The 14,236-nt window shown below is 41.3% G+C and overlaps 1 protein-coding gene across 1 annotated transcript in view; it reads left to right on the top strand.

The window, feature by feature from the left end:
- ADGRL3 (adhesion G protein-coupled receptor L3) overlaps positions 1–14,236 on the top strand; it is a 186,694-nt gene that overhangs the window by 88,935 nt on the left and 83,523 nt on the right. The window contains exons 8-9 of the mRNA XM_037393353.1: positions 5,306–5,491; positions 9,290–9,328. Of these exons, the coding sequence (XP_037249250.1) occupies positions 5,306–5,491; positions 9,290–9,328 (225 nt within the window). The remainder of the gene's footprint in view (positions 1–5,305; positions 5,492–9,289; positions 9,329–14,236) is intronic.

The raw sequence follows: 14,236 nt of genomic DNA, 5'->3' as shown, positions 1-14,236 counted from the left end.
CTTTGGCAAGCAAGGTTCATACCTGCTCAGCGTGTCTTCATTCCTAATCTGCTTTGTCTCCTAAAAATCCCCTGTTCTGTCACCTGCTGGGTCCGAGCCACTCAGGAAGAAGGGTGAAGGGAAGAAGGAAGAAGGAAGAAATTTCAACCAAGCCAGAGAGGATGGTAGAGAAATGCTTTGCTTGCTTTCATGTCCCTGTAGTGAAGTAAGGATTATTATCTGCTGCTTTTCTTTCTCCTGCTGTGCTCACACTGTACGTAGTGTTTGCCTGCTTGCATCATGGTATTCGTTTTTACAACCCTCTATTAGCTTCCATTAGATTTATTGTGCTTGATGGAAGATGAGAACAAATGTCTGCTTCAGCAATTCATTGGCCTCCTGACATTTACTTTAACTTTATTGTTGGTGCCTACCATGCCCTCGTAACGTAGCAGAAGAATAAACTTGCCAGTGCGATTGAATTATGCACTGCTACCAGGGTTATTTCTAGAGTCAAGCAGTAAAAAGAAGCAAAAAGGTCAGCTTTGGATACATTGCATCGTCCTGATCATGAGGTCATACATTCAGTCTCAGCCTGTTTGTTTTAGCTCTTGCTTTCATCAGGACCGTCCTTGGCGCAGTGTGTGACTTGCTTGAAAATACCTTTTCCTCACTGCAGCTTGTAGTTGTGGGTGCTTCCTGTGGGGAGAGGCACCGCTATGCCCAGCTTAAGCCCCTGAAGAAGAGGACTTCTTTGTAGCAGAATAGAATGTGTTGTGTCCTTCATGAATGCATGAAAAGCCTCAAACTGTAAATCTAAATCACCTGCCACCCATATTCATATTGTCCTCCTGAACAGCCTAGATGATATAGTCACAAAGAGCAGATAACCCTTAGGGTTCAAAGTACCTTCCATCAGGTCTTGTAGATCTGCTTGGGTGTGTCTGGCAGAGGGAGTGGGACTTTCTGGAGGACATCAACCACATCATTGTGTCCAGGCCCGAGGGTGAAGTTGCAGTCATGATACCACCATGATCCAACTTGCTTTTGACAGTCTGTTTTCAGAGCTCCATCATGTACTGGATGGAGCAAGTGCTACAGTTGGTGGTTAATTAAAATGACATTAAATACATTTTAAATTGTTTGACTACTATAGTTTCAAAACCACTTTATCAGTGTCCTCCAGCTCTGCTGTAACTGTGTGGAGAGCAGCGATCCAACTCTGTTGGATAACCAGTGTTTATAACTAGTTAGTAATATCCTTAGGTATCATCTGATGAAAGCAAAAAGCAAAGTTGAATGGAATGAGCTGGGTTGTTGGGGTTTTTTATTATTATTTGTATATAAAAAAAGAAGATTGTACATAGGTTGTGACACTTTTCTGTGAATCCATACATGTATAATGAAACCTCTACCAAGGAAAGAAAATGGCTATGAAGACTTTTGCAGTGTAAGAAGTTACCCCACAGCCCCTGTTTCAGCCTTGCTACTTGGCTGCTGGCAGCTGATGGTGCCTGATGGAACCTGTCAGATGTTTGCTTCTCCAGAAAATACCATCAGCTCCATGGCCTTCCTAGCTGACCGGTCCATCTGTATGTCACTGTTTTCAAAAATCCTGGTTCAGTCTTTCATACCATCGTTTTTTATATCAGTCAGCCTGCAGCAGCAGGAAAACATTTTTGCCTATATGACTACTGGTGTTTCAGCACATTTGCTCCCTTCCCAGCATCTTTCTTATTTCTTCTGACTTTTTTTTCCCTAAATACTTCTTTTCTGCAATTTCTCTCATTTTTATTCTACTGTCCTCTTCTGCAATTGATTCCCTCTGAGAAAGGTAGGGCTGAAACAGCAAGTGACACTGCAGTAGGGTCATTGTTAGTCTTCCCAGACAAAGCTCTCTGCTTCTGTTCCTTGGCATATATGAAACAGGCAGGAGTATATGCCCTCTCCAACACCTGTTATTTCACAGTCTTTTCAGTCTTAAAAAGACGTGAGATAGTGGTACAAGTTTGGAATATACTAGCAAAGTGTTACACAGCGTGATTTCAGGTATGCCAATGCTCATTTCTAAATCTGGCTTGAATCCTGCCAGTATGCTGAAATAGAAGACTAGAGCAATTTTTGGACAGAGCTAGAAAACTATGTTTTTTGTGTTGGTATTTTTGGCAGGAAACATATTTTCTTTCCTTCAAATTAGCATTCCAAGACTAGATTTAATCAATTTGTAAAAGACAAAAAAAAAAAAAAATATCACTCAAACCGACCAGAAACCAAATTTGGTTTAGAACAGAATGTTTTGTTTTATCCCAGGATCCTTTTTTGTTTTCAATCTTTATTTTTTTGCAATCAAGATAGATTAAAAAAAAATATGTCTTGGAGAGAAAGATGTATTAATTCACTTTATTGTTCTTGAGCCTCCCAGTAGAAAGCTCAGTTACTTACACATTTTTTTACCTGCTTCTCGCTTGCCTTTCAATAACAGCCTGACCCTTGAAGAACCTCCAAGGACTGTTCCTATGTGACTATGTTAGTGGGTTAAAAAGTATTACATATTTTGAAAGAAATAATTAATGAAGATCTTGTCTTCCACATAGCACAGATGAAAAGGAAGATGTGGAGAGGTGCTTTATAGAAGGGAAGCAAGTTAGCAATGCATACTCTTGGATAGTGTTAAGCTTTGTAGCATTATATAGAATTAAGCAAAAAAAGGGGCTCAGTCCTGTTGTTCTAAGAGCCCAGACGTATATCTTAGGCCTGGAATATTCAGCCAATATTTGGGACTGATGGCAGAAATTGGGTTTGATGAGACTTCATAGGAGACCCTTCAATTTCAGTGGAAAATGCTCAAAGAATTGGGGAAATTAGCATTAGCATGTCCTTTGGTCATCATTTTGGATACCCCTTACATTATCCACACAAGCAGGATGGAAAGAGTGTCTCAGGACTGTTGTAGTGACTTGTAGCTGCATTTTCTGGGTGACAATGAATAGGTCCAGGAATGAGTGTCAGTGCTAGAAAGTAGCTTCATCACCTGTCAACCAGACACGTTGTTCCAAGGGAATGGCACATCTCAGTTTTCAGGAAACCTGGGTGCATGAAGTGGGTTTGGGTAAAGACATCTATGTACCCAGGAGTTTGCAGATTTTGAGCTTTAATGTGCCTTTTCTCAGGCATTTCTTCCATTGTTGCCTATTTTGGGGTGTTTATTTGGTCACACTAGATTTCCTCAGATTTGCAATTTTTAGGATCAGTCCAAGATAAAAGGAAAAGGGTTTATTAGTGACCAGTCCACACCACTTTGTTTACAGGTAGGAACAACGGCAGCCTGCAACAAGGCACTTACTACAGGGAAAGAAAACTCTTGGGTTTGCCTTTGTAGCAATTGAGCAATTTGCTCTGACTGTGCCAGTTTGCATAGGTGCATGGTCCAAGAGAAAATGTACACATCAAATATTGGGCAGTAGTTTGGGTTTTTTTCTAATGTATGTGTAAAAACCTCTTGCATTCCTGCAGTTTTCTGCAAAGCTTACACAAACACTGTGTCTCATGGTACATGCTAAGCTCCAGCTCTGAACTGCAGGAAAATGTTGAAATTTTTTATTTTTTTTTTTATGTAGTCATTCTTTAAAGTTCTGGGTACCAAAAGAAGAGGTCAAAATTCAGCTTCTATGCTGATGCATGGCTTAGGAGAGCAGGCAGCTGTAAGAATAGGATCTGGTTTCTATGGCATTAGCCTTGTGTGTAACAAGGAAGAAATAATTCAGTTTTTGAATGTATGTTATCATTGCTCTAATGGGAAGAACAACACACTATCTCCTTTATTTATCTTATCTGTATCATCATATGCTTTAATTCTCTGAAGATGAGCATATGAACATCTCCAGTTAGATTTCATTAAATCAGATGGGCTGTTGCTGTCAAATTGATGGAAGTAAGTTATTCATTTATAACTCAGCTAATTGATTTACGGAGAGGTAGAAGCTCAGCCTGAAATCTTTCCCTAGGATCTCGCTTTTATAATAAGCACCACAAATTGAGGGAACAAGAGAAATATCTGATTTCTAATTGTTGGAATATAAGGCAGTTGGAAATTTCATACAAAGAACCCAGCAGAGTTGGTCATTGAACCTGACAGAGAAGTAGGAGCTTAATTTAAATGTCATCCTGTGTAATTTCCCCTTATCCCTAGTACATCCCCCATAGATACACGTTCCAGATCACAGAATAGTATGTAACACACACACACAAAAAAAAAAAGAGACCAGTAATGTGCAGTAGTATTTTTGTAGTGTGCTGTTCATAGGAAGGAGATGGGACCAATTTCTGTGTCCCCGATCCCCATAGCATAGAAGAGGAAAGGGGCACCAGACAGGCAGAGCACAACAGATCAAGAAAGAGGGGAAAGCCACAGGGGGAAAGAGTTTCCCAAATAATTACACAGTGGCTTTCACTGCAGGTGATTTGTGAGTTTTATGACTCAACTAGACAACAAAAGTCTTTTAAGAGAAGATTCAATCAAACAGCCTGCTTGGTTTTTCCTTCCAGCAGCCGCTGCTTAAGCCTTTTGCTCCTCAGTGAGTGTGCTTTTATGTGCTGAGAATCACTAGCCTCACTACAGATGTACTGGCTAACATGGTAAGGAGTGTGTCTCTTGCACGCAAATGCTAAGTGATAAATTAGCACCTGATTATTAAATCCACATGATGGGAATGGTGAACTTTTTTCTCTTGTTCGTCTAGGTTATGTCATCTATTTTTGTTCCTTTTAAAAGGATCTTTTTTGAACAAGAGTTGTGACAAAATTATCTCTTTGCTATCAAATAATCTTCTGGACTCATAAACTGCTCTTTCTGAACAGGAGAGACTATTTACAGGGTTTGGTTTTTTTTTCAAGTGGCATAAATAAGGCAATGGGACAAGCTAACTGAAGCCCTCCCCTAACATGGGCATCCCATGTAAAGCAACGTCATCTTTGGTTGCATCTGCTGCAGTGTAAAGAAGCAGCTGGCCCTCAATTCCAGCAGAGCCCTGAGAGAACATCAGAAATTGTTGGGTTGAAGCCAACATGGTGACTGTAGCTGGAAAAACCACTTGTGTTTAAACCAGGCTCAAAACACTGCACATGATCAAACCATGAAGACCCCTGCCATAGTTTCCTTCCTGGGAACTTCTTCTCTTCCTCCCTTTTTTCCTCCTCTTCTTCTTCGAGGAGTTGACTCAACAGTGTGGGGCTGGAAGGGACTGAAGTAGCATCATAGGGCTGGAAGGGACTGAAGTAGCATCATACTAGCTAGGGACAACCTTTTCCTCTGCTTTCTCAATTGCAGATGAAGTCGGGGGAGATGGCTGCCAACATTGCCCGGGAACTTGCGGAGCACACAAAAAACCACTTGTACGCTGGTGACATCGCGTACTCTGTGTCTGCCATGGTCCAGCTCGTGAACTTGCTTGATGTGCAGCTCCGAAACCTGACTCCAGGCGGGAAGGACAGCGCTGCACGTAGTTTAAATAAGGTAAAAACAAAGGGGCTCGGGAGGGGACAGGAGGCTGAAGAAGGGTTTGGCTTTCCCTGGAGAACTATTATAAACGTCTTTCTGAATGACTGCCGTTTCAGGGTAGTGATTCTTTCACAGTAGACAGGAGTACCTGGCAGATTTTTGTTTACAGTGTATTTTATTCTGCTGAGAAATGAAACAGTTGTAAATGCCAAGTGTTCTATTGGTGCTGGGAAATGTATACCCTTAGATGTGTAGATATACGAACTCCAGGTACTTCACTGTGGTCTCAGCTCTCATAGCTCTGTATGAGAATAACTCAAGTGATGCCACGGCAATTCTTTTGGACTTGTGCCAGTGTAAGTGAGACCAGAATTTTGTCCAGCATTTCCAGTGCGGAATCTGTCTGTGAAATGCCTTGTAATACGATCCAGAAAATCTGAATATTTAAAGCCCCAAGAGGCAGAGAGACTCTGGATTTTGATTTCTTTTTCATCTTGTAACATTACAAGATGCTGATTTGAAGGTCAAATGAACACTTTTATGGATGAATGTAAACAAATAAAAGGAGACAGAAACATTTATTTACACTGGAGATACATTTACAAACGGCACATCAGATACTACCATATTTACACTTAAGGTCTTCAGGATAGTTTAGTATTAGAGGGCGTTTTTTAGTGATGACCCATGACTTAGCCCAGAAGCACCTTACTGCATGATGATGGTGTGGTTTCTGTGCCCCCTGTTTGAGAATAATTATTAGTCCCTTTGTCATTTCCAGAATTAAGTGGAATTGCTACATACTAAAGGTACTAGAAGTTGCCAGTCGTGGAAGGAAATACGAGCTGTGGAGTCTGTAAGAATACATTGAGAGTTGAGGGTTTCCTTGGTCCAAGGCCCTCTTCATCACTGAATCTCATGTAAACACATGGGATAAGACTTACATAGGATTCAGATAGTGAATTGTGTGGGCCTGGTCATTAGAACAAAGAGCAGCTGAACCCCGTGGCTATGAGTGTATAGTTATATTTGCCACCCATTTAAAATATGACACGGAATTTTGTTCTCAGCTGTGTAGCTGGCTCTGACAGCCCTGGCATCCATGTAAGTGAGAACAGAACTTGGTCCCAAGGTTATACAGGGAATAAATGATCCCAGCTAAGCTTGAAATTTCTTGTGTGTCATCTGAAGAGAAATACTTTTCGCAGAAGTAATGTCTTTTTTCTTGTAAGTTATTATTGTAGACTTAATGCTGTTTTAAATGCAAAGGGCTTCTGGATTGTTTGAAATTACAACCGCATGGGAACTGAAGTCCTGCATCATGTGTGCTTTGCATGTGCTGTGAATTGGGTTATCCTGATGCTTTTAATTAGTGCTGCTTCCAGCTATTTTGTAACAAAGTAGGTAATAATTGTATTAACTGTTACATCAGCATAACATTATTTGTTATAATCATACCATGGTTCTTTATTTGAAATGATGGTGATGTCTGACAATATCAGGTAAAACCAGTGATTAATGTCACCTACTAACGGGTTTCATGGTTGTAGTCTGCTTCCTCTTCTGAATATTCCCTAGCCACAACCAACATTTCGTCACTTCAGCTTTGCAAGCACGTATTTTTCACCTTTTTATATCCCACCTTCTGATATTTGTGTCAATTACATGAAATAGGTTTGTATCACAGGGACAGCTATGAGTCACTTAGAGAAGGGGAAGACTGGGCAAGGCAGAGCTCCTTGGCTTGGCAGTCACTTCTGGGGTCCCCCTTACAGGCTTCCCCCCCCGCCCGCCCCCCCCCCCAACCGGCTTTGCACAAGCAGCTCATAAAAATCAATTGCACTCTTCATTAAAATTCTGGACTGCGTGGAGTCCTGCAAAACAGTGATGCGAGTCAGTGATCCAAATGACAGGCTCAGTAATTTACTTGCTCTCATTCCCCACTTAATTCTTTAGAAGAGCAACTGCTCTGTGTTCATTTAAGAATGCATGAATTCAACTTGGAAGTCGTATTGGGCAAACAAAAGCAGCAGAGTTACTGCTCCATTTTCCCCTTCACTGATCAAGAGTATTTCAAGAAAAAAAAAAAAAAAAAAAGGAAAAAAGTCATTTCTGAAGAGTTTTGTTTAGTGCTGTTTAGTCAGAAAGAAGAAATAAAGTAAGAACTAGCCATTAAACATTCTTTTAATCATTAAAGGAAGTGTGCTGGGGATCTGAAAGTAATCACCTGTGCTGTTTTTACTGGTTTGTTTTGGTTTTTTAGAAGGCGATGTACAATGAATTGAAATGAACTGGCATAATCAGAATTTTTAAAAGCCGTCATCTTTCAGGAGCCACTTTCCTGTCAATAAAAGCTTTATGCTTTCCACTGGATCAGGCTTAATTAAGGTGATAATTGTTCTATTGCAAACTGGCAAGACCCCCAAGTGGATAGCTCTGTAATTTTTAGCAAGGCTTTCTTTGATCTCCATTTGTTTCTGTAAAGTCTTCATACCCACCAGGTTTACCCAGAGGAAGATTTCTGCTGTTACAAATTGATGAATTAGAAATTGAAATTATGCATTGCGTGATACCTGGGTGTATTTTGTTTATTTCAGAGCCTCAAAACTCTTGGGGATAAATTTGGCTCTCAGCTGTACTAATGGGATTACACTGCTGTGACTTGAGAGCGCAAGTTACCCCGAATCTCTATTGATGTTCAATTTCCAACCCAGGCACAGCAGCAGAAAGAAACACAGCCAAGCCAGTGGTTCTGAGCAGCCTGATTTTGCGAGGTTTAGTTGCACCAATGCAGAGCTCGCCAGTTCTAGCTCACTGCTGCAGACTGCCTGCAAAGTCCTGGGGAGGTAAATAAGTGCCTGTTTAAATATCGTGACACACTAAAGTGCAGTTATCAGGCAGGAGGCATGCAAGTGCATATCGAAGTACATTCCTAAACGTGGCACCTATGGAAAAGGTGGGATTCTTTATGGGAAAACTATTAAGCATATAAAGCATTTAGGCCCAGGAATTACAAAGGAAAGCATGACTCGGTATGAGGCAACTGGAAAATGCATTCCTGGAGAAGCAATTTAATCCAAAGGGGAGAGAATGGCCTCAGCTGGAAATATTACATCAGATTGCCACTTCATTGTTATGTCCTCTTCAGTGGCCCTTTACGCTATCAGGAGCCCTGGGCAGTGCTCTCTCCTTCAGTGCAGTGTGTTATCACACTCGACATGTGCCTGCTCACAGCAGCAAAGCTGGAGCTGTAGGTTTTGCCTTGAGCCAGAGACCTGAGCAGCTGTATCAGGATGGGTCCGTACAGATCCATGCTCTATCCAGATGCAGTCCTGCATACGTCTTGCTCCCTGGAATTGGTCCTGCTCATTCAAAGCTTGGTTAGACCTCACTGTGCCATCAGCGCTGACTGCAGAGCTTCTCTTACGTAAATAACCATCAGTCCCATCCTTTCCAACCTTGTTTGACATGGAAATATCATGTGTGATCTCCAGGTTGTAAGGAAAGCATCATCTCTTGAGCATCTCTACTTGACTTCAGTGTCTCCTACCATCTAACAGCTGCTCTTGCAAAGTTGCCAGTCTGCACTTTACTTCACTGAAAAAGGACTAACCCATATTTCTGGAGCCAGTCCTTCCAGCCTTCCACTGCTGCCTAACTCGCATGCTTCCTTTGGTTTGGTTGATTTTCAGGAGCTGTTTAAGAGGGAAATGAGGTTTTTTTCATAGGCGTTTTCTTCAGTTTTTTTCCCTTGTTCTGTCACTAACTTGTTTTTTCTATTCCGTCTTTAATCTGCTGTCTTTATGGACTCAGCTTCAGAAAAGGGAGCGCTCTTGCAGGGCCTATGTCCAGGTATTTCTTGTGTTTTTAATACACATGTCCAGTTGTTTGACTGAATGACTGTGAAGTGAGTCTTGTCTCTGTGTATAATCTGATTATCACCATCTTTGTGGCAGCAAGTTCTAAGGTTAAGGTTACAGGATAGTAATTTCATTCATCACCCCCCCACCTGCTCAGTTGCTCCCAGACTTGACAAAAATTTGGGGCAAAATCTCTGAATCAGAAAGTGGGAAAAATCACAGGAAAGATCTGACAAGACTCATCTGGCCATCAAAATAAGCGAAACAGTATGGGTGTGTGCAAGTAAAGAGTGCAAAACTCCTTCTTACAGAGGTGTCTCCAGACCAGCTGCATTTTGCTTATGGCATGTCACTCATATAATTGCCGCCTGCATTTCCTTAGTTTTCTTTCTTCTCCTCTTACACTTGCAAATTTAGAAACAATTTGAAATGGCATGAGGGAGGAGGTAGAATCATAATGAAATGCAGAGTGCCCTCGCAGAGGGCTGTAGGAAGGAGGAGAGTGCTGCAAACTAAATATAGGATTAGGAACATAACATCCCGTGAAGTTCATTCAGCTGTGGCCTGACTTTTGTAGGCTTACATTGTGTTTTACATGAACAAAGTCAAGCCCCAGTGTTTTGGAAAGACCTGCTCGTAGGCTTTTGAAGAGTGTAGCCTGGGATTATTTATCCTGTCACCTTGCCTTATAGCATTTGCTCCAGTGACTTTTATATAAACCTGTTTGTATATTATGGGTGAGTTAATGCTGCTTTAAGAAATGTGAATGTTTTACCTTCTAATTTCTGTCTTGTGCTTGTGAACATTGATGTCGTACTTACGGGTGGTTGATCATTATTTATACGTGTATGTATAACATGCAGCGGTGTAAAAATGAAACCTGTGTTTCTGGAGGAGGCTGTCTATACCTGAATTTTCCTGCAAAATTCAACTTCATACATTCGGTATTTATTTGGTGAGCGCATATTTCATTTAGCATGTGGGATTAGATGGTTTAGATTTCTGGGACATTAAAAGTAAAACAGAACCCCTCTGCACTGGTAGGCTGTCTGCCTTCCCTTTGGATGTGGTCATGAGAAAAAGTCACCTTTTCCCTTCCATATGCATTAACAGATAAAGATGACATATAGAGTTACACACCCCTTGTCTGGAGTGACTTCTTTTAAGATGCCAGAGAAAGTAACTAGCATGTGAAGGAATTCAGGGAATTTTTCAGTGCAACTCTCACTCCCAAGCTAGCTATCTTGTCTACTGATACCACTGGAAACATGGTGAGGCTGGTTTGACCATGGACCTGTTGGGGACCGTGGCTGCTACCTGACCGGTAGTTTTCCTTTCCACTACCTGCACAGGCATACTGTACAGAGCCAATGCACGTGGTCTTTTCATCTTCTTTCAAACAGTAGTGGATTGTGAGTTTAATAGACTGTACAAAAAACCTGTGATTGATGGAATAAAGCCTGAATATTCTGCACAAACTTCAGCTTACCCTTAATTTCAAGGACTTCTTTCCTTTCGCTTGGAAAGGGTACTTGTGTGTTTAAACATTAATCATGTACCTGCCTCTTTAGTAGACAAAAACTGATGAAAGCTCATTGCGTGAGCTGTTTGTTATAAATATGGACAAAGCTGGTAAATTATATTGAAGAGGGCAGTCCTGTAATGGAGGGCTTGAAGAATGAATTAGATGACCTAATTGAACCTTTCCAGCTCTGCTTTGTATTATATGGAAGTAAAGTAATGTATCTGGACATGTTTTTCATACAGCATGTTTCCATTCAGAAAATCGTGTAGCTAAAGTAATCAGAAAATCTTGTGAAGGAGAGTTTGTCTGTAGTAACAGCTGAATGTGACTGCAGATATTCCTGTTACAGGACACTTACCCTTTACCAGGCAGTGAAATGTCTGGGCTGGCTAAGGCAATTCAGCAGAGATTTTTCAACAAGTCTTAAATGATGAAATCCTGGACTTCGTGAAGTCAGCGGGAGATGGGAAGTCACTGGGAAATACGCTGCTGGTGGCAGAGAAACAGTTTTCAAACTCGCTGACATGATCTCCTTGTGCTGATCCCATTACTGTGAAGAGCATCCTTGAATAAATTTGGCTCACATGACTGGAAGTGTACCTTCAGTCCTGTGTTCCCTAGACAAAACAAAGTGGGTGCAAAGTTTACATGAGAGATGTCCAGCAATTGCAAATATCAAAAGTGCAATTGAGAAAAGGTGCATTTTGGGGTGAAGGAGGTTGATTTAAGACAAAACCTGCTAAAATCAGTTTTATGTTTTTCTTTGGGCTGTCTAAAGGAGACACGACAGAGCCCCTGCAGCGATTGGGGTGTAAAGTCCTCTTGAGCCCAAAATTAATTAATACAAAAAATATGTTAAATGGATCTGAAAGTTTTGTGAATTACTCAAATATGAGACTGGGAATGCCCTATCATATTATCATCTCATCACTCTGGATAACTTTATAATGAAAACAAATATTGATTTAATTTGTGCAGTGTCAAAATACTTGTTGAATTAAAAGTTCAGGGATTTTATTTACTAGCGATAGAGGTTACAAATTCTACTCCTTTAGTTGCGTGTGTGGTAATTCATTAGTTTTGTCTCAACAATCCAACCGGAACCAACCCAACAGGCGACATGATAAATGCGTATTAATATAAAGACTGGAGAATTGCTGAGAGATTTTTCAGTCACGGTACTATTTAAGAAACTGTCACATGGGCTTCAATTTGTGATAGTAAGAGTCTACTTAGGCTGAGCTGACCTATGTGGATCTCCAAGATGGATGGGGTGAGTGGCCTTGGAAAGGTGCTCTGTTAGCTAAGGAAAGCTTGGACCCAGTGCATGGCTTTTTGGAGAGCAGAGATCTGCATCTCTCACATGCCCACTTTTCTGCAGTACACTGTTCTTGCACTCTAATTTGGGAAAGGGATGGAAAAGTCATCGTGTGGGAGAATGAGTCACAATGGGTGACGCATTTGATTAGCATAGCTTCGTTTTGTGACTGTTGTGTGATGTAAGCTGGTATGAATTTTCTGTAATTTTTTCAGAATTGATGTTTATTCCTTTTCCAAAGGCATTCCCCCTTAAACTGAAGCACTGGAGTTGTAGAAAACACAAAATGTTTGTCTTCTGCAGGCTGTGAAACTGGATTTGGTGTCACAGATTTCTTCTGTGCCCTTCAGCAAGTGGCATGTGCTCACAGCTCCCCAACTTAAAATGTAATAGGTACGATTCCCCTGGCCTCTGAGAATGGAGGTAGAGTAGTAAAGAGGGGGGCAAAAAACCCCAAAAGGCTGAATACTTTAATATTGCAATAAGTGAGGCCGTAGAACATGGAGAGCTTAAATATGGGGAAGAAAAATAGAGAATTTTGCAGTAAGATTTAGTAGCTGTATACTTTAAGCTTTAATAAAGACTCATACCACATCCTGGCATGCAGAGTCTTTTTATAACATATTTGCACCTGATTGCAAAATCTGAGCTTACCTCCTTGCTTCGCTTGGATTTCTGGGCTGAAGCTCCGGGGCATCATGAGGCCAATGACTTTCCCTGTGGTGCCAGCCAACGGTCTCTTCCCATGTGAAATTGCGTGCTGTGTTTGCGATGCAGATCTCAGAAGACAAAAACTTCACAGGCTTCCCGTTCTTTATGACTTTTTATTTTTTAAATCCAGTCTTGGTGGCTTCAAGCTGGAGGCTGGTGAATCCTATAGACGGGTGGCCGCATGGGTGCCACCCCTGAGTGGTAGCTTTGTAAGAAGGGTGGAAGGACACAGCAGAGTTGCTTTTGCAGCATTTTCCTGGTCTAATGGTGTTTGCTGCCATCCTCCAGGCTGTCCTGTAAATCAGCTTGCCCTGTTTTGTAATTCTGGGCTTGATTGTACAGCAAATGGTGAAGATTATGAGGGTGCCACCCAGTCTGAAGGTCACAAGAGCTGCTGGGTGCAGGTGTCATTGGAGCCACTGAGGAAGCTGGTACGGAGCTGCTGGCAGGTTCCAGGTAGCAGACAGTGGTGGGTGGTTGCAGAGGTGTCCTTCTGGTTCTCCTGGAAGTTTTCTGAACACTTCACACTTGTAACATGGGCTGTTTGAATTGCTGTACTAAGCAAAAAAATGAAAGGCTTTCCTCACAGGATTCAAGGCATTAAGTTTAAAGCTGAGTATAAGAGACTTTTTTTTTTTTTTTTTCTTTGCTAACCTAGTACCTCTCAGCAGATAAAAGGTGCATCTGGGACTTAGCCAGTACTATTTAAAGTGGATTAATTTTGTTTGTCCCACTTCTCTCTTGCTTGCATGGCTGGTCCCAACTTCTGTGAAGACTAAACGAAATAAACTTGTAGCTCTGAGAGGGAGCATAAATTGAATTATGCTGTGTTTACTTGTGTTCTTGTGCCTGTGACAAGAAAGACTCTAACCTTCATTTATATAGAAAGGGGCAAATTAATGAGGATTTTCGAGTTCCTTGTTTGGTCACTTAATTGGCTGTATGACAAAGAGCTCTGCAGTGCATGTCAAACAACTTTCAGAGTCCTCTAATGATATGTGCATTGCTCGACTCCTGATGCTATTCTGCACAGCCTGTCAGGCGAGGTACTGTTGTTAAAGTGGCTGGAATAAATTGGCTAGCAGCGTGCATACAATGCCGTATATTAACCATAGCTACAGGGAGTACTTTTAGCAGCTTTTTCAAGAGATCGAGATGTTTGCCCATCAGCATCAAAGTGCCCCAAACTTTCATTTAATATAATTAAAAGGACATCTGAAAGAAGTGTGACTTGCAGCAGGGTTCTGCGGTTTGGTAGCCCTTTGTTAAAACTCAGTGAACTTAATATACTTCACAGCTTGAGAAACCTGCACTTGATTTGTGTCAGCAAGAGTGAAACTAGAAAT

The sequence above is a fragment of the Falco rusticolus genome, chromosome 1, assembly GCF_015220075.1.
Source record: "Falco rusticolus isolate bFalRus1 chromosome 1, bFalRus1.pri, whole genome shotgun sequence".
In the NCBI taxonomy this organism is placed as follows: Eukaryota; Metazoa; Chordata; class Aves; order Falconiformes; family Falconidae; genus Falco; species Falco rusticolus.
The sequence above is the reverse complement of the archived record's forward strand: the minus strand, read 5'-3'. Positions and strand labels throughout refer to the sequence as shown.